This window comes from Mauremys mutica, chromosome 6, assembly GCF_020497125.1.
Source record: "Mauremys mutica isolate MM-2020 ecotype Southern chromosome 6, ASM2049712v1, whole genome shotgun sequence".
Taxonomy (NCBI): Eukaryota; Metazoa; Chordata; order Testudines; family Geoemydidae; genus Mauremys; species Mauremys mutica.
The window spans coordinates 120,898,856-120,918,470 of NC_059077.1; the positions used below are offsets into that span (position 1 = coordinate 120,898,856).

A 19,615-nucleotide genomic window follows, 5' to 3' on the forward strand; every position below is an offset into this window, starting at 1 on the left:
TATCAAACGCCTTACTGAAATCCAGATATATTAGATCCACCGCATTTCCCTTGTCTAAAAAATCTGTTACTTTCTCAAAGAAGGAGATCAGATTGGTTTGGCACGATCTACCTTTCGTAAATCCATGCTGTAATCTATCCCAGTTGTCATCGGCCTCCTGCTCCTTAACCACTCTCTCTTTCAAAATTTTTTCCATTACTTTGCATACTACAGATGTTAAACTAACAGGCCTGTAGTTACCCGGGTCACTTTTTTTCCCCTTCTTGAATATAGGAACTACATTAGCTAATCTCCAGTCCAACGGTACAATCCCCGAATTTAGAGATTTATTAAAAATCATCGCTAACGGGCTAGCAATATCACTCGCCAATTCCCTTAATATTCTAGGATGAAGATTATCCGGGCCCCCCGATTTACTTCCGTTAAGCTGTTCAAGTTTGGCCTCCACCTCAGATACCGTAATGTCTACCCCCATATCTTCATTCCCATCGGTCCCTCTATCACTATTCCTTAGCCCTTCATTAGCCTCATTAAAGACCGTGGCAAAATATTCATTCAGATATTGTGCCATTCCAAGATTATCCCTAATCTCCACTCCGTTTAAAGTTTTAAGCGGTCCCACTTCTTCCTTCTTGGTTTTCTTCCTATTTATATGGCTAAAAAACCTTTTGCTATTGGTTTTAATCCCCTTCGCTAGGTCCATCTCCACCCGTCGCTTTGCCTTTCTCACTGCATCCCTACACCCTCTGACCTCAATAAAGTAGTTTCAAGCCAGGCCGCATAGATACCTAAATATGGACCCAGGAGTTTAACTTCAGGCAACCAGCTTTGAAAATCTTAGTCAGAGGAGACAGTGGTGTCCATGGTGGCCAAACAAAGCAAGTCCTACGCTCAACTTGATAGCATTTCTCTGTGCAATAACACAATAATTTTTGAACACTGAATCTGATCTCTTCCAAAACTTCAGGGAAAAATTTAGGCCTCAGTGGGCAGAAGCCTATTGATTTTGATAAAAATGGGGAAATGAGAACAAGGAAATAAGAAACCCACAGAGCCTCTGGAATGCATATCCCTCATCTTTAACCAGGTCTCTAATTGTCTATAGATCAAAGAACTAAAGGATTAACACCTTTCAGCATAACAATACGGCATGCCCCTGTCTCAGCTCTGCCCTTCCTCCAATGCAGTTTCAAATGTCAACACCCTGAATGACCGATTTCCAGACAGAAAGGAAAGAAATAATGTAACTATTGACAAATTATGCACATGTATAATTTTAGGGGGATGGGAGAAGAGCGCCTAGGAACCTAGTTTTGCGGGGATGGAGGGATGCAAGGAAATCAGCAGGTGTATAGAACATGCAGATCTGATGGTGCCTCTTTTCTTTTGTCCAAGCGCTGAGCACCGCCATTAAAAAGCACCCATTTCAGAGGGAGCTCTGTGTGGGAAGCATTTATATCACAAATATTTGAAACTGGGGTTTTCAATCTAGCAGAGAAAGTTATAACAGTCTTATGGCTGGAAGCTGAAGCTAGACAAATTCAGACTGGAAATCAGGTGTGATTTTTTTTTTAACAGTGAGAATAATTAACCATTGGAACAATTTACCAAGGGTCGTGGTAGAGTCACCATGACTGGCTGTTTTAAAAATCAAGACTGGATGTATTTCTAAAAGAACTGCTCGAGGAATTATTTGGGGGCGGTTCTCTGGCCTGTGTTACACAGGAGGTCAGACTAGATGATCCCGGTGGTCCCTTCTGGCCTTGGAATCTATGAATGGATCACTGTGTGTGCAATGAACTCAGCCTGCAGAAGCAACAAAGTGCAGGACATCCTGTACCAGACTCAGCCAAGTGGTTATTTTCTTTCACTCCAATAAAACGGTAATTGGATGTGGTTTGTTTTAAACAGAGCATCGGTTATAGACATGCATTCTAGAGAGGAACACAATTTTTACTTGATATTTGCAATTCATACAAGATCATGCACAACATGTGTACCATGGCAGAGAAGTATGCACAAGCATTATCAATTTCCTGGGTAGTCAACAAGCACAACATTGCAATAGGTTAATCTGGAGGAGATCAGCATGGGGCAGCTTGTCACAGTCTGACCCAGTTAAACTCACTAGAACCCAGCAGTGTCTCTCCAGCCATCAGATAATGCAGGTTTTTAAAGCTCTCAAAAGTATGTATTATCACCCTTTTGTGCAAACTGAGGCAGTGTTGAGACTTCAAATCTCTCACAACTGACCTGCACAGTCTGTTCTGGTCCCTTCTGTACTGGAGCTGGTTGGCAATTTTTTCAATTAATCACTTTTTTCCCTCCCCCATCAAAAAATACTAATTTGTTGGAACCAAAACTGGTCATGAAGCAGGTTCAGGTTTGATGAATCTCCTGACTTGAAAAACAAAAAGTTTTGAAACATTTTGACATTTTCTGAATGAAAAATTGCGTTTTTCTGATTTGAAACAACTTTTTGTTTAAATAATTAAGCTAAATAGATTAAAAAAGAAAATGTCAACATCAAAACAAAATGTTTTGAAATTTTCTAAATGAAACATTCTGATTTACCTGAACTGGAATTTTTTGTGTGCTCGCAAATATTTTTGAGATTTTGACTTTTCATCCTTATTTGAGATGAAAAAAATTTCAAACTCTGAAAAATATTCAAGGGATTGGAAAACTGTTCCTTACTCTGATTCTCTAAAAAGAAAGGAAATTCTCATTCAAAGCATGTCAAAACATTAATATTTGTGTTACTGTCACCCACCATGAGCCTTCACTTTATATGTATATTAGGTTAATTCTGTTCCTCTTTTCACTCTCTCTAGCTCATTTCTTTCTGTATGTGTTTTCACATCACAAGTTAAAACACTGCTATATCTCCAAAACTGCAACATGTCCATTTCAGAGTCCATTGAAGTTCCGAGTGCTCAAGGGCACACTTTTGGGAGTTTTCAATAGCAGGACGTTTACTGCTATTAACTGTGATTGTTAAAGGTTTCTGAATCCCTTATCATGCTGTATTATTAGCGTGAAACTAACAATGTGAAAGGGTTACTTGGAACATGGTATGGCTTTTATGTTTAAAATCACAATTTAAGCTGTTAATATGTACAAAACTAACTAAGGGCTTCATCATATAAACAATTACTTACAACTACCGTAGGAATCCGTGTGGAATGGGGTCTATAGGAATGCTGGAAACAGGCTGATGGGGTGATTTTCCAAGCCACAAAAGGGCAGATAGGCACCCAGGCCCAGATTATAAAAGATATTTAGGTGTTGCTGTGCTCAGCATCGCAACACCTAACTGATTTAGGAATCTAAATCCTGTCATTGATGGAATTTAGACTTCTAAGTGCCTAACTCCCTTTTGAAAATGAGATCTAGGTTCCTAAATCAGATAGCTGTTCAACGCTGAGCTCAGCAACACCTAAATAGCTTTAACAGTCTGGGTGCTGATGGCCATTGACTTACAATGGGAGCTGGCTGCCTTAGAAAATCTCCACCTTAATCTCTGAGGTCCGGATCTCAGACCCTTACTCATGGGGAGCAGTATTTAACTGCAGATAGCCTCACTGAAATCAGCAGGGCTACTCACAGAGTAAAGTACTAACCAGTGTAAGGATATCAAAATCTGACCTGAATTAGTAGTTCAGCCAGCAAACAAAGACACACTTTAAAATATTGAACCATGTTAGGAAAAAAATCAATGTGTACCCTTTTTAAAGTTACTCCACCATTGCTGTGTCTTGCAATCATAGAATCATAGGGTTAGAAGGGACCGCAAGAGCCATCTAGTTAACCTCCTGCCAAGATGCAGGATTTGATGTGTCTAAATCACTCGAGAGATGGCTCCACCCTCTTTTTGAAAACCTTCCATGAAGGCGCTTCCACGACTTCCCTAGACACTTTGTTCCATTGTCCTACTGTTCTTACAGTTAGGAATTTTTTCCAGAGATTTAATCTAAATCTGCTGTGCTGTACTTTGAACCCATTGCCTCTTCCTCTGTGGCACGAGAGAACAGTTTTCCTCCATCTTTTTTATGGCAGCCTTTCGAGCATTTGAAGACTGCTATTATGTCCCCGCTTAATCGCCTCTCTTCCAAACTAAACATACCCAGTTCCTTCAGCCTTTGCTCATATAGCTTGCATTCCATCCCTTTGATCATCTTTGTTGCTCACCTCTGGATCCTTTCCAGTTTGTCTACATCCTTTCTAAACAGTGGTGACCATCATAGCTGCTTGTCATAAACAACCCTATTGAGGAACAGGGCTGATATGTAAAGGAAAATCTTCCAGAATAAATTTGCTTAATCTGTACATAAAATTTGGTTATAGTACAGCCTCTATACATACATACATACACTAAAGCAGAAAACATCTATTGCAACTGAAAAGTGTCTCACATATTCACTGGATTTTGAATCGAGGCAAGGTAATAGATCCTGGGTGATTTTCCAAATGAAAATGCTCAGCTGGGATCCTTTAACTGCTAAACACATATGCAGGTGGTATTATTTCTGTCTGAGCAACAATAGAGATTTCAGGGTGAAAAACAGGCTCTCCCAGTGAGTTTTCCTATGGCCTGGTCTACACTGGGTGGGTGGTTGTAAGATACGCAATTTCAGCTACGGGAATAGTGTCGCTGAAGTCGACGTATCTTATTTTGACTTACCTCCCATCCTCACGGTGCGGGATTGACGGCTGCGGCTCCCCCGTCAACTCTGCTTCCGCCGCTCACCTGGTGGAGATCCAGAGTCGATGGGAGTGCATTCGGGGATCTATATATCGCGTCTAGACGAGACGCGATATATCGATCCCCGATAGATCAATCGCTACCCGCCAATCCGGCAGGTAGTCTGGACGTACCCTATGTCTTGCAGAAGTGATATCAGCTTGTACGTGTCTTTGAACTGTGCAAGAGCTAGCACAGATGGGCTGCTTAACTGTTCAAATACGTGATCTAGTTAACAAGTATCGATATTTACCTTGTATAAACACGTGATCTGGGGAGTTTCTGACTATTCTTCTGCTGTAGAAAGAAAAACGTATAATTACAATGTTTGTAACCATTGTTTATGACCAAGTATGTATTTCGTTTTCCATGAACAGGAATTCATGACAACGTACTTGAAGGAGCTAGACTTGAAAAAGAAACAGGAAGTTGGCAATATAAGACACATAGAACAAGCTGTTAATGACCTTAAGGTAAAGGGGAAACTTGCTTATTAATCAGGGAGTAGCAGCTTTCAGATGCCACCCATGCTGCAGCTTAGACAGCTACTCAATCACAAGCATGGTTTTCTAGAGCGAAAGTAAACTTGCTGTGAAGTTTCTGTTGTAAATGTTATGATTAACTTTTCTGTTCTCAGTATTTTGTTAACTGGCAAAGAGCTTGTCTGTGTGGGAAGATTATATGGGTATAAGGTAAGGTGTGACTATAAACTGCTGTAGTTATGTCGGTATAACCACCTGTGTGGACACCCATAGAAGAGGGCCTATTAGCAGTGTAGTTTATGTCACTTTGGGAGCATGTGATGGGTGTTCCTGGGGTGCAACCTGGAACTGGGGTACTACTGAGCCCTTTGTCTCACCAGCCTGGGTTCCCGCCCACACTGTGACACTGTGACAAGCTGCAGACCTTTCCAGGTCTTGCACTCACACAAACATTCATGGGCAGGGACAGGCCTGAGTCACATAAATGCTTTTGCCAGTCATTCGTGAACCAACAATAGAGCCAGTTCCCCCCAGCCTAGGACCCTAGAACTGTACCTTCTTGCCCTGGTCAAAAGCCTGACCAGGGTAAGTTTATTAACCCGTCTGCCCCTCCTTCAATATGGAAGGAACATGGCATAAGCTTTTTGTTAACTGAGCTAAGATTTTTCATACTGTTCAGTCAGACCACACTGTTTTTAGGTAAAATGTAAAACAAATGTATTAACTATGGAAAGATAGGTTTTAAGTGATTATAAGTAATAAGTGTACAGATCAAAGTAGATTACCTATGAAATAAAACAGAATCGCAATCTGAGTTCTATAAATTAGCCAGGATTTGAATCAAGTGTTGTCTCACTCTGATAGTACAAACAGTTTGCAGATCTTTCATACATAGGCTGGAATCCACCTTTCCTGCCTGGGACCCCCTCCCCAGTCAAAGTCTTTGTCCTCTAGTCATTTTTCCAGGTGTTGAATTGTGGGGGGAGAGAGGCCAAGTGATGATGTACCTTCCCCTCTTCTATAGCTTCTGCCATGTGGAGAGAACGTCATTGTCCCAAACAAAGCCCCCAGCCCAGTTTGTGGAAAAGTGCAGACACAAGATGGAGTCCAGGATCACATGATCTAGTCACGTGCCCTTGCATGCTTCGATGAATCATAGCAGCCATTATCCATATACTGACTGAAGTGTTCACAGGAAGGCCAAGTGGGTGGGTTTCATAATGGGCCATCCCCTTGAATAGTCCACTCACAATGTGCTGGCTAGACTGGATGTAAACTACCTGGGGGGTGTCACCCCAGGAGCAAACACATTTGAAATAGTGGTACGTAGTCAATATTTATAACTGCAGATACGATGACAGCACATACAATCCAACAGGATATTAATGTTCAACAGATCAAGACTTTTAGAATGATACCTCCCAAGGCAGACTTTGTACAAATCATATATCATAATCCTATCACCATGGTAAATATGGGGGTGCCAGGGTGTTGCTTTGGGGTACAGAGTGTCGCAGAGGGGTTTAAGCTAAACTGAAAAAAGCCAGTCTTGCAGAATAAGAGTGCCCACATGGGGAATTATACCTGTTTAACTGTACTGGTTTAACTGGTAAAAGTTTCCCATGCAGACAAGCCCAGTGTCAAATAGCAATTACAGTCAAACTGATACAGAGGGCTTGTCTACACTACAGAGTCGTGGTCAGTATAGCAATGCTGGCAAAGCCCCCTAGTGTAGACACAGCATAGCCAACAGAAGGAGTTCTTCTGATGGTATAGCTACGCCACCTCCTAGAACAACATTAGCTCAGCTGAGAAAAGTACTCTTCCGTTAGGATAGTTGCATACCCCAGAGTGTTTGCTGGCATAGCTACATAGGCTTGAAGTGTGTGTAATTTTTTTCACACTTCTAGTGAACATGGCTGTGCTGGCAAACTGGCCGTAGTGCAGACTAAGCCATAGACCCATATTGTCTGTTATTAGGGAGAATTAGCCAACCACTGCCCACCTCAGAGTGACATCACAGCTTCAGCTCTGCAGCAGAACAGTGCATTTCCTATAGGCACCTGCGCCTGGTACTAGCAGATGCGGGGGCTCGCCTGAAACAGAAATCCTGCCCCTAGTTTCAATTCTGCAATCAGCCACTTGTTAGTGGTAGTGGAACATACATATCTGGGAGCGCTGTGCTGAAATAATTACACATAGCAAATGATGAACCTCCTCAGCTGGTGTAAATTGATATAGCTTTGTTGAAGTTAATGGAGCTACACTGATTTACATCATGTGAGGATCTGAGTCCAATAAAAACAGGAAACTATTACTAATTCTGTGTGGAGAACTGTCAGTGTACTCGTCCCTGTAGAGATGGTCCCAGGAGCTTATGCTTTGAAAGCCTTTTACTGGGTACATTATGGAGATGCTATCAGTGTGATCCGGAGACCTTTCCATGTTGGTTTGGACATTGACTCTGGCTGTCCCTCACATTAAGATGCCCTCGTTCCAACAATTCTACTTACCTAACTTGTTTGATGATGGGACATAAAATATTCCCTTTCAAGCATACACAGAAATCCAGATCCCACGTCTGCCAGACTTCTGGAGTCTGCCTGGTGTCACTCCAGACACTGCCAGCTAAGGGCTAGATTCTGATGCCCTTTCTCACAGTGAGTAGTATCTTACTGTGTGAGTAGTCCCACTGAAGTTAAGATGCTGTCAATGAGAGTAAGGGTATCAGAATCTGTCCCTGAGCCTTTTCACCCAGGACAGTAGCAGGAACACCCCAAACAAGTGTGGTTGTCTGGACTGTGGCTATTCCATTTTTGTAAAGGAAAGCTACAGATCAGTAAAACTTTATGGGAAAGTAACGTTTAAAGTCTAACAGAGACACATCAGAGCACTTACACTCCGAATGTGTCTGCCCTTCTGGTTTTATCTGTAGGCACACGCCTCGGCTAGTAAAGCATCTCTGGCAGGGAAGTTCACCGAACTCCGCTTACTACTTGATGAAGAGGAAAGGTTGACAAAAAAATTCATAAATGAAAAGACTCAACGGGCCCTCATGATGTATGAGCAGCAGACGGAGACATGTCAAGAACGAATTCAAATCATAGAGAGCTTCTCAGACCGAGTCAGGCAGATCCAGCAGCGAAGTGATCCCATTCAGTTATTACAGGTAGCATTGCACTCTCTTTCTGCCTCTGATATTTAATGGTGAACCACTTTGGAGGCTTATTGTATTTGCTTCTATAGCTATATATGTACAAAGTGCCTTATCTCTCTTTCCCCCTTAATACTGCCTCTGTCTCTTGGTGAATAGTCTAGCTCCTGCCCTTCCGGTTAGTAACCCCCACATCACGATTCCACCTTTACACTGGGTTTAGAATGCAGGGGGTCTCGCAACAAATTTTTTGGTGGCCTCAGAGTTCAGTCACCAACTCCTCCTGTATTTTCCTAAAATACTTAATTAACTTTAGGAAAAACAAATAAATTTGCACATATACATGTCCAAATCATTGTAATTTATTTACGTAGGGTTGTTTTGGGCAAACTCAATAATAAAAACAATGTACAGTTGTCTCTATTCTTTACCGGACATAAACTGAATAGAAGCACAGATAAGGTGCTTTGCATGTTCTTGTCTTTTGTGGTGGTAGTTGTTGTTTCTTTTGCACTTTTTAATTTTAGACTTGCTAGCTAGCTGGGAGGCAGTGAAAAGCGATATTAATGAACCTATAAATATCACCGGTCACGGCAGACTTACTCAGCCCTGGCAAGCTGGGGGACAAATTAAGCCCTGGATGGGGAAGTGGGTAGGGAGGCAGTGGGGGCCAGTAGTACTGGATGGGTGGGTGAGAGCTAATGGGAGGCAGTGGGGGGCCCAGGACCAATGCCCAAAGCCTGGAGCTGGAGGACACAGCAGGGGCCAGCAGTAATGGGGGGAGGGGGTTGAGCCTGGGGTCAGAGCCCAAAGCCCAGGGCCGGAGGAGGCAGCGGTGGCCTGGCGTGATGGGCAGAATAGGGGGGTAGGGGATTGAGCCTATGGCTGGAGCCCGAAGCCCTATGACTGGAGGGCTGTCACCTGCTACCGAAGGGCTGAAGCTGGAAGCTAGAGCCCCACTGCTTTCATCCCCCGCTCACCCCCCGCAATCACCACCCAGGAGGCTGTGGCCGGAAGAAAAGTCCCTGGGGTGGCATTTGAGAAACACTGGTTTAGATCACATGGATCTTTACCATTAAGTGAAAGAGAGGGGCAAAATTATACCCACTTTTCCTATATCCCTATACGTCTTACAAGGTCAGCACCTCCAGCCCCCTCCCTGTGGAGAGCACGCCCAGCTGAACATCTGAGGAAAGGGATACCTGGGAAGAAACCTGTGAGAGCTGAGTGTTGTCAGTTGTTCTCTTCACTTACACCACAGAAGTTCCTCGAGTCTCACAGATGACAAGCATCATTTTCTGGAAGGCGGGGCCTACACTATCGCCTACTGGTAGATGCTCCCCGTATCTCTCAGTGATCCTCTTCATACAACGGCATAAAGACCTGAAAAATTATGGCACAAATGCAGGAGGACGCTTGATCCTATGATGTCAGTTGCTTGGGAAGGCCTCTGCAGTAAGAGCTCTGGGCCAGATTTCAGACGTGCTCAGTACCCAACAACTTCCACTGAGAATAGCAGAGAGTCCACCTCCACCCCACCCCAAATGAGACCAGTGGGAGCTGCTGGGGGTGGAGCACTATTGAAACTCTGGCCACTTCACTTTAGGCACCTGGATAGGAGCTGAGCTCTTGGCAGTCTGGCCTATGCACGCTGCAGGCATAGGAAATTCAGAGCCTGCCCTTGTATTTTCTGCACTGAACCCTAACAAGGCTATAGGCAGGCCAAATTCCCTTCGTAATTCAACATTTCCCCCAAGATTGCAGTAGTACCCAGCTCTGCACCACCAGAGGAACCCCTTACGCTGGGATGCAGGCTGGCTGCACCAACACGTGGGCTATTGCTACTGCATTAAGCAGCCCAAACATGGGGAGAATTAAAGGGCATGGTTATTATGGACAGTAGGTTTTGCTGATTGTTTTTGATATATCCCTGCTTGCTGGAGAAAGAGACTGCAGATTTGTGACTCCACCTGTTTTTGAGCCCGGGTGGGGGTTTGGAGAGGGAAGAAATGGCCAAAAGGTATTGCCTAACTCTAGGATTTGATTTTGTGTCCGCAGGACTACACAGCATCAGAAAAAGAAATACAGCAGCAGAGGGCTCCGGCGGAACAGTGGCACCCGGTGCCTATGTCATTTGAGCATGTTATGAACCATTACAGGGGCTTAGCAAGAGCTATGCAGTCCGTTCTGCAGAAACCTTTAGAAGCTCGTCTGAAAGAAGGTACCATTGACCGTGCCTTGTTTTTAACCCTTTCGATTTTGCAGCCTCATGCTATCTGCTTACGATTCTTTGTTCACTATTGGCACTCAGTAGTGCTCGCAGGCAGACAGGCACCATATAGCAGTAGTGTAGCCAAGGGTAAATGGAGGTAAACTTTTACCCGCTTCTCATTTGGTGAGTAAGGAGTTTAGCTTAGGTTAGCTTTACCCACTTTGCCTTTTACCACTTGTCAAGGTTCCTTCCCCACTCTGAACTTTAGGGTACAGATGTGGGGACCTGCATGGACACTTCTAAGCTTAATTACCAGCTTAGATCTGGTATCGCTGCCACCATCCAGATCCCTCCGTCTGGAACTCTCTCTTTCCCCCCAAAACCTTCCCCTCCCAGGGTAGCCTTGAGAGACTTCACCAGTTTCCTGGTGAACACAGATCCAAACCCCTTGGATCTTAACACAAGGAGAATTTAACCATCCCTCCTACTTTCCCCCACCAATTCCTGGTGAGTCCAGATCCAATCCCCTTGGATCTAAAAACAAGGAAAAATCAATCAGGTATTAAGAGAAAGGCTTTTAATTAAAGAAAAGAAAGGTAAAAGAAAACCCTCGGGGAGAGATTAGCTTACCAGCTACTCTCACAGACAACGGATTCAAAACACAGAGGATGTTCCCCTGGGCACAAATTTAGTTACACAAAAAATACCCAAATAGCCAATTTTGATAATTCCCTTAATGATACCAAGACAAGTTACAAAGAAAATAAACATAAACCTATTTATTCCTTTCTAAAACTTACTACTCTGATAAGAGACTGGTTCCTTGGTTTTTTTCACTCCGGCTGAACTGAAAATCTAAACAAAGGAAAACTTCCCTCCTTCCTTTTGAAACATCTTGTTCCCCCATTGGTTCCTCTGGTCAGGTGTCAGCTAGGCTAGGTGAACTTCTTAACCCTTTACAGGTAAAAGAGGCATTGACCCTTAACTATCTGTTTATGACACCACTACACCACTGCCATGTAGTCAGTACAATTGAACGTGCAGTACTGTTGCTCATTTTACATGACACATGCAACGTGTGTCTGCCTATTGCTGGCAGTTCTGCAAAACCTCTTTGGTCTTGACTTTTCTGTTGCTCTTTTTGGCCAAATGTAAACCAAGGTGGGTTAGATGCAGGTTCCATTTCCCAAAAGCCACCAGGATAAACGGTTCTAGCTTTGGCCTCTGTCTAGCTACAAACTACTGAAAATAGGGACTTAAGACACAAGGTGCTGGGAACTCTCCAGTCCCAGTGCCTTCAGTGAGAGGAAAGGGTGCTGAGTGACAGCCCTTCAGGACAAGAGAGCCAGCTCACAGAACTTCCTGCTGGGAAAGGCCTGGGAAAACCACTGGTCCTTCAGTAGCAATGGAACTTACACTGTCACCTTGGGGAGACTGTTCCACAATCTCGCCATCAGGGAGTTTTCCTTGATAGTCAGCCTAAATTTTCCTGTTACATTTTGTCCCATTGCTCTTGTAGGGTCCTAACTATTTCCTGTCTGTCTTTGGGGCTGGCATCCTTCACCTATTTGTAGTCTTGTGTCCTCCCTGTAATTGCCTCATAGGGTCTATCTACCCTGCAGTCAGAGGTGTGACTGCAGCATGTGCAGACATACCCAAGCTAGCTCTAGCCAGCTCAAATAACAATAGCCCTGAAGATGTGGCAGCATGGGCTAGCTACCTGACTACCCAGGGTCCCGGGTGGGCTTGTACAGCCATGCTGCTGCAGCTCTACTGCGATTGTTGTGTGAACTAGTTAGATCCAAGCCAGCTCCGGAGTGTTTACTCGTGCTGCAGTCACACTTCTGATTGTAGTGCAGACATCTCCTCCTCCAAGCTAGCCATATGTAGCTTTTCTAATCTTTCCTCCTGAATCAGTCCCTTCGGTGGCTCATCGAATATCAGGGTTGGAAGGGACCTCAGGAGGTCATCTAGTCCAACCCCCTGCTCAAAGTAGGACCAACCCCAATGCAGGACCAATCCCCAACATGTTTCTCCTGAGTTGTGAATAGTAATGTAGAACCTAGTAAGATGTTCCATTAGTTCAGATTATTCCCAGAATTCCTTTGCATCTCACTGTAACCTATTGGCTCTTTAGTGCTACAGCCATCACATGTGCCAGCCATAACATATACACTAAATTTCATCTGCATGTTGTCTCCTGTATTATTTAGGAATGCCTTAAATGCATATGCAGCTGTGTTAGAGTACCTTGAGAAATGTCTCTCCTATAGCCTTACTAGCCTAGAGCAGTTCCTCATGCTCATCTCTCCTTTGTTTTTATCACCACGACTCTCTCTGTCACAGCAGTTGAGCGCTTTCTGGCCTTCTAAGTACTTTAGCTATTCTAGTGATAAATACACGCCCCTTCCTCCCTTTGTTTTTTTCTACATAACGTCTACCTGTCGGTATTAACATGCCTGCTGAGAGACTCATCCTACGCAGCTCCAATGGCCATAGCTTAGTAACATTTCTCAGGCCTGTTTTCCATGTTCCAAATGGATGGCTATGCCAATACACTGAGCGTCGTCTTCTGCTTTCGTTTTCGATCAACTCTGTCTTCTGCCGTACTCTGTTTGTTAGAAGTGCCCCATTACTGAGTTAACGGAAAGAGCTCCCAGTCTCCCCCTTTTGTTGTTGTTGTTATTCATGGCGTTATTTATTACGTGTATTGCAGTAAAGCTGGTGAGCCCGTCATGGACCAGGACCCGCAGTGCTAGGTGCTGTACAAACACACATCAAAAAGACAGTCCCTGCCCCAAAGAGCTTCAGATCTAAGTAATAACCTACCTAGTTTAAAGTCTCCTAAGACGGGCTCCCTAATTTGAACCTAGGAGGCCCAGGCTCCCATAGCTGCACTATCTCACTCCTAATCACACTGTGGCTAGCTCAGTGTGTAAGACAAGGTTATACTCTGTAATACCGTTAAATAGCAGTGCTATAACAACAGATATTCTCCCCAGACTATTGAATGCATTCTGAACTGTAACACTTTTTGAGCTAGCTTCTTTTGTTACATGTGGCTGATAGGCATTTTTAAGGACAGGGCACCCTGGTGGAATATAGGGCCATGAAGAAAAACAACCTCCTCACCCCAGCTATATGGAAACCCCAGCTGTTCATAGATTCATTGGTTATGAGTCCAGAAGGGACCAGTAGATATCTAGTCTGACCTCTGGTATATCACAGGCCGCCCAGTTATCCCTGAGTTGACCCCGTTGTGAAAGATGCACTAGACAACATTGAGTCAAGTATGGCATGATACAACAGGATGGCTTCAGGAGCAGTGGGGAATCCGGGAAGTTTATTGGTGATGTAATGAAGGGATCACATCACCTTTGCACGAATCATCAGCTGTCTGGCTACATTCCATTTCACAATCATCTGTATAGGGAGAATACGCTCTCTGGTGTTTTTTTTTCCCTTGATGCTTAGAAACAAGAGATTCAGTCCTGTAGCATGATTAGTGGAGTGTGTTGCATCCCGGACTCTCTAATGAGTGGCTCTGTTGTGTGTTATGCATATCCATGCTAGCAAATGGACTTAGGGTGGGAAGTAGAATTTTGTACAAAATAAACTCTCCTTCCACTAGTAAAGATAATTTATAGTAATTGTCAGCCAATCAACTTGGAAAAAGGGAATGTGAAATTTTGCTTTGCCCAGATTGCTGTTAGAATTTGAAGCACTTTTCCCTGCAAACTCCTCTTATAAGCAGCAGTTACGTTCTTCTTGGGAAGACATTTTCTAAACAGCTTCTTTTCATTTGTGCCTTAGACATTTTCAGCAGCCTTAATGCCACTTCAAAGAAGGAGCCTGGTGCATTGCTGAAAACAACATCTACAGTTGATCGATCATTATTTTTAAAACGTAAGTAACATTAAACCAAACTTTCCTGTATTCCCAGAACTAATAACGAAGGTCAAGATTTTCAGAAGTGCCTTCAGTTTGGATGCCTCAGTTTTTGGGGACCTATCTTGAGACACCTTCAAAGGGGGATGCTCAGTACTTTCTGAAAATCAGACCCCCCTATGGTGTCTCATGTCAGGAAACAAAAATTGCTGTCACTTTTGAAAATCTTGACCCAGCATTTATATTTACACCTGCAAGCATATGAACTGGCTAGTGTATCTAATATAGCTTATTTAGATGTTTCATATTCTGCGCACCCTTATGATAGTTGCCTTTCTTAGGGCTTGTCTACATATGAAAGTTAATCTGGAATAAGGTAGGGTGTGAATTAATTAAATTCAGCAGAGCATCCTCACATGGAGTTTATCAGGAATAACTCCCCACGTGGACAAGACCTTTCAGAATCCAGCATGTGGCCTATTTGGTGTTGATTTTTTGGTGATTCTCTCTCTCCCAGAATACAGAGGAAGGCTATGAAGTAAATTGTTTTCTTTAATTTATTATCATCAGTAGTGTGTGTTGTGGGAATGTTCTGAGTTTTGCATTTTATCCGGAAGATGGTGGTGGGTTTTGTGGCTACTCCAATTTCAAGGCCATGAGCCAGTCACTGAGAAACAGCTGTCTCCTGCTCTTCTAAGCTAACATGCATGGCCTCTGGTGAGACAGAAATTGAAGAATGGGTTTCCAGCAGCTGTTGCTGTTTGGGAATCCAGCACCAGTGGCAAAGCCTCTCTATTGAGAATGATATGCTCTTCGGTAGTTCTCCTTCCGCTTGCACCACGTCTGTCTTGCCTGGGTCAGATACTGCTATCTGCTTTTCATCTAGACACTGATCCTGCTTAGGCACCGAGTCTACTGGGAGGTGTCGCTCTGACCGTTTGAAATTAAGGATAAGGAGAGCTAGGTGTTGTCAAGCTGTGACTTGAGCCCATGATTTGGGTGATTGGCATTTGGCATCTTTCTATTTCAAGAGATGTGTTTGCAGAGTCAGGAAGACAGCACTGCATCGGTTTACATTCGCTTTGCGTTTGGGAAGTTACCTTTGCAATCATAAGGGCTAGAAGTACAATTTCTTGGCTACACAAAGCTGACAATGCTGGGTTGCTAGGGGAGGTGTTCAGTGCTCCACAGGCTGGTGGATTTGTAAAGTCCTAGTTACAAATAACACTGGATTATTAAAATTCTTCCAGTTTTAGTAATAATACACTTTACCTTTCACCAGTAATGCACAAATAAACCAACAGCATTTCTCCCTTTGGAGAATGAAAACAGCCAAGCTCATTTTGTTTGTCAAATCAATTTCAGCACTTTGCTGGAATTCTGAGCTTAACCTGCAGTGGAATGTTTGTGTACACACGCACGTGCGCACGCACACAAACACACACACTCTCTCTCTCATCCCATGGAAATATTTAGCTTAGGATTTACATTCTTTTTTATCTCAAATTTTGAGCCATATTTGACCTGACAGTATATCCCTTCAATTATTTTTACAACTTTACAAGCTGTAACTAGAAAAAGAGTAACTGGATCCAGACTTCTCAACTGTTTCTCATTTTGAGGGCCATCATCCCTTTTAGTCCCAGAGTTACCTCCATTCTATACAAATTTGGCATCCCTTCGTCTTTTATTGCTAAAGATTACTGACCTCAGCAATGCAGACTCATTGAGCCAGAGATTCTAGAGAGAGTTATTTACACCAAGCGAAGGATTCCCCCGGCTTGTTACGTTTCCTGCAGGAGTAATTTTTTTGTCTCCCCCATCTGGTGTCTCTGTCACAAATTGCTTCCCACATTTGGGCCTTGGTTGGTAAGTCTGTGCAACTTAATGAAGCCAATTCAGTCTCTTTTTGTCATCAGTGTTTCATCATTGGATGGCAGTAGAGACTGCCAAGAGGAATTGCAGTAGATGTATTTTTTATAACTATTTATTTAGGAAGTTTTAACAGGTTTACAAATCACTGCCATGTAAATATCAATAACACAACAATAATGGCTACAGGTCAGCTTCTTTTTCTGTTTAGAGAAACATTCTGCAACAATTAACATCCACTGCAGGCCGATACTGTTCTCTCTCTCTCTAACCAGTGTCTGAAGGAAGAACAGGGGTACACAGCCCTCCAGGCACAGTATTCAGCAGTGGCTTCCTCTGCACTGATGCTGATAGTTAGCCCAATGCAAAACCCTTTTCCTTTTTATTGTAGAGTGTGTTCAAGATTGGAGCTGGTTGGGAATTTTTTTGGTGAAAGGTTTCTGTGGGAAAATGTTGATTCTTTGAAACCAAAACTTTTTGTGTGAATGTCTCTCAGGTCCAGGATGGCATGGGGGATAGGGGAGTAGATGCCAGAATAGCCAGGTTGTTAGGGCACCTGTGTTTTGGGAGACCCGGGTTCAGGTTGCTGTCAGTTGTTGGCTCTGTGTGTGTGCTCTCTGTGTGCTGCACCAGCGCTGCACAGATTGCGGATGCAGCAGACCTCAATCGAACTGCCTGAGAAAACCACTGACTCCGTTCAGTAGCAAAGGCACCCAGCCAGGTTTATCGTCAATGAAGCCCAGTAGTAGCACCTGGTAGATTATGGGGATATTAAGACATGTATGCCTGTGACAATGGACTTGGCTCAGTGAGCAGCAAGACTCTCCACTCCCCCTCGGCTGGACAAAGACGCTCCCTCTGTAACCCCTCTTTTATACACTGATACAAACATGTTAGGTATTGCCCCTGTCAAGCCTGGTTCCCCACCTGGCACTCCGAGTGCAGAAGGTGGGGGCCCGCAAGGATTCTATTCTAGACATTAATACTGGCCACTCCAGGCTTGTATTAAACTCCCTAGGTTACAGCTTCTCTCTGACCTTGGATGGGTAGATGCTGCCTCCACCCAAGTGCAGAACCCCTTTGAGAGCCCAGGAAGGTGCGTTTGGGAATTCCTTCCTGTGGGGTACCCTCACCCCCCGCCCCCCCCCCCCCGGGGAGGAATGGCTGAGAAAGAAAACAAAGGAAATCCGCTGTTGCATCAGCCAATTAAACAACATAGGCACAAACCTCTTAAGGACACAAAAATCCAATCCTGTTCTTAAAAAACGGTAAATTTTATTAAAAACAAAAAGAAAGAAAATACATCTGGAACTTTGGCTTTTTGCTAGGTTTAAAAAAAACCCAATTACAATGATTAAGCATCAGGATAGCTTCTGGAGGTCCAGCTTAAAGGTTACAAGCAAAACAAAAGCACCAGGGGTTAGCACGGAGGAGTGCACAAGACATAAAGAGAGAAACCTAATTGCGTCTTCCTAGACATTTCCTGATCTACTTACATATCTGTGGTTTCAAATGAGGAGTTTCTAGGTATGATCTGATGATTTTCATACCTGGCCCAAGCATTTACAGCATAGCTCCAGCCCACTCCCTGCTCTCCGGGAGAACAACCAGACAGACAAAGGGGGAAGTTTTTTTCCCAATTTGAAAAAGTTCTAGCCTTCCCATTGGCTCTTTTGGTCAGATGCCCACTCCCTTCCTTTGACGTATGGGCTTTTTTAGCCCTTTACAGGTAAAGGAAGTAAAGAACAGCGACTAACAGGGATTTTATAGCTAACAGCCTGGCTGGGGGTCCATAAAAGGGAGCTCCTCTCCCCCCTTCATTTATCACAGCCCCTCTGACGTAGTTAGTTACACCCTTTACCTTGTACATGTGGGTTCAATCAAAACATCTGTATCCTTCACCCTGCCACCCTGACCTCATCCAGTGTGTCCCCGTGTTCTCTTTGGGGAGCGCGTTTACACCATATCCTTGGATCGGGGTGTTCTAGTACTATCCTTCTGGAATGGGTTTAAGTGAATACTTAGTGCCTAGGAGTGCTTGTGTTTTTGCAACGCCAGCCCTGTTCTTGCCAAGTTCATGTATCAGATATTGAACCTGCAAGCAGGCATCTGCTTTGTAACAGGGCCTGACTTTAGTTCAGCCTCAGGCCTCATACCAGGCTCCTTAAACCAGACCTAATATCTCAGGCTCTCTCTTTCTATGCATTGGTCTCTCCTCTGTTTGATTAGGAGCAGGTACTTGAACCTGGGTCTCCCACATCCCAGGTGAGCCCTAATCCCCAAGGCTTGTACAACTGATTGTGTTCAGCCCTGTATAGAGCATAATGGAAGACATAACCCTCAGCCCAAGGAATTCACCACCTAAACAGGAAACAGTTCAAACACACATATATGGGTGACTATATAAAGATCAAATCACAAAGAATCCAGTTTGTTAAAAATTCTAAGCACTTGTGTCTCTAACTATCACTCAAGGCTTTGTGGACAAAGTAATTTGCTAAGAAAGCGTGTGAGTGCTGCTTTGGGCGAACACCTTTAATAAGTTGTCATTTTGCTTTTTAAAGTAAGGGCCGATGAGGCTTTAACTAGGCTAGGAAAAATGTCAAAGCAGCTAACATGAGCTGGCTAAGCCCAACCTAAACTCAACCACCTTTCCTTGTCTAGACAAGGCCTAACTTTTTCACAGACAGTGTAAAAGACTTTCACTTTGGAAAACACACTGATATACATATATGTAAACGCATACTTTGTACAAGGAAGTGACAAATTGGCTCTAGCCATTTGCACCTGTACTGACTGCAAATTTGAAGTAAAATACCACTAAATCAGAATGGTAGAATATCACACCCACTTTGGACTCAGCTTGCACTGGTGTAAATAACTACATACGGTCGTTGGAAGAATCAGGTCCACAATGTGTATGTATAACTGTTGTGTGTGTACAAAAAAAAATCTGTTTTCCTGTCATTATTCTTTATTACTAAGGCTGTTTGCATAAAACACAAGCTCTTGCTGTTTATTCCTCACTTAGCCATATTGTATTAGTTTCCCCTTCTATAAAACTAGAAAAATTATACTTGCCCACTTTTGTAGACAGCTTTGAAATCTAGGGCCAGATCTTCAGCTGGTGTAAATTCACACCCTTATTCTGGCCTTTGCTCATGAAAAGTACTGTGTAATGGCTCTGTATCACTAGTTATTAACATCAGTGCCCAAATATGGCATCACAGTATTGTCATGTGTGACACTGAAGGACAGGTGGA

At 43.6% G+C, this 19,615-nt stretch overlaps 1 protein-coding gene across 1 annotated transcript in view; it reads left to right on the top strand.

Annotated features, from left to right (window-relative positions):
- TRIM14 (tripartite motif containing 14) overlaps positions 1-19,615 on the top strand; it is a 28,531-nt gene that overhangs the window by 6,181 nt on the left and 2,735 nt on the right. The window contains exons 2-5 of the mRNA XM_045020747.1: positions 5,122-5,217; positions 8,162-8,395; positions 10,439-10,601; positions 14,406-14,498. Coding sequence (XP_044876682.1) covers positions 5,122-5,217; positions 8,162-8,395; positions 10,439-10,601; positions 14,406-14,498 — 586 coding nt within the window. The remainder of the gene's footprint in view (positions 1-5,121; positions 5,218-8,161; positions 8,396-10,438; positions 10,602-14,405; positions 14,499-19,615) is intronic.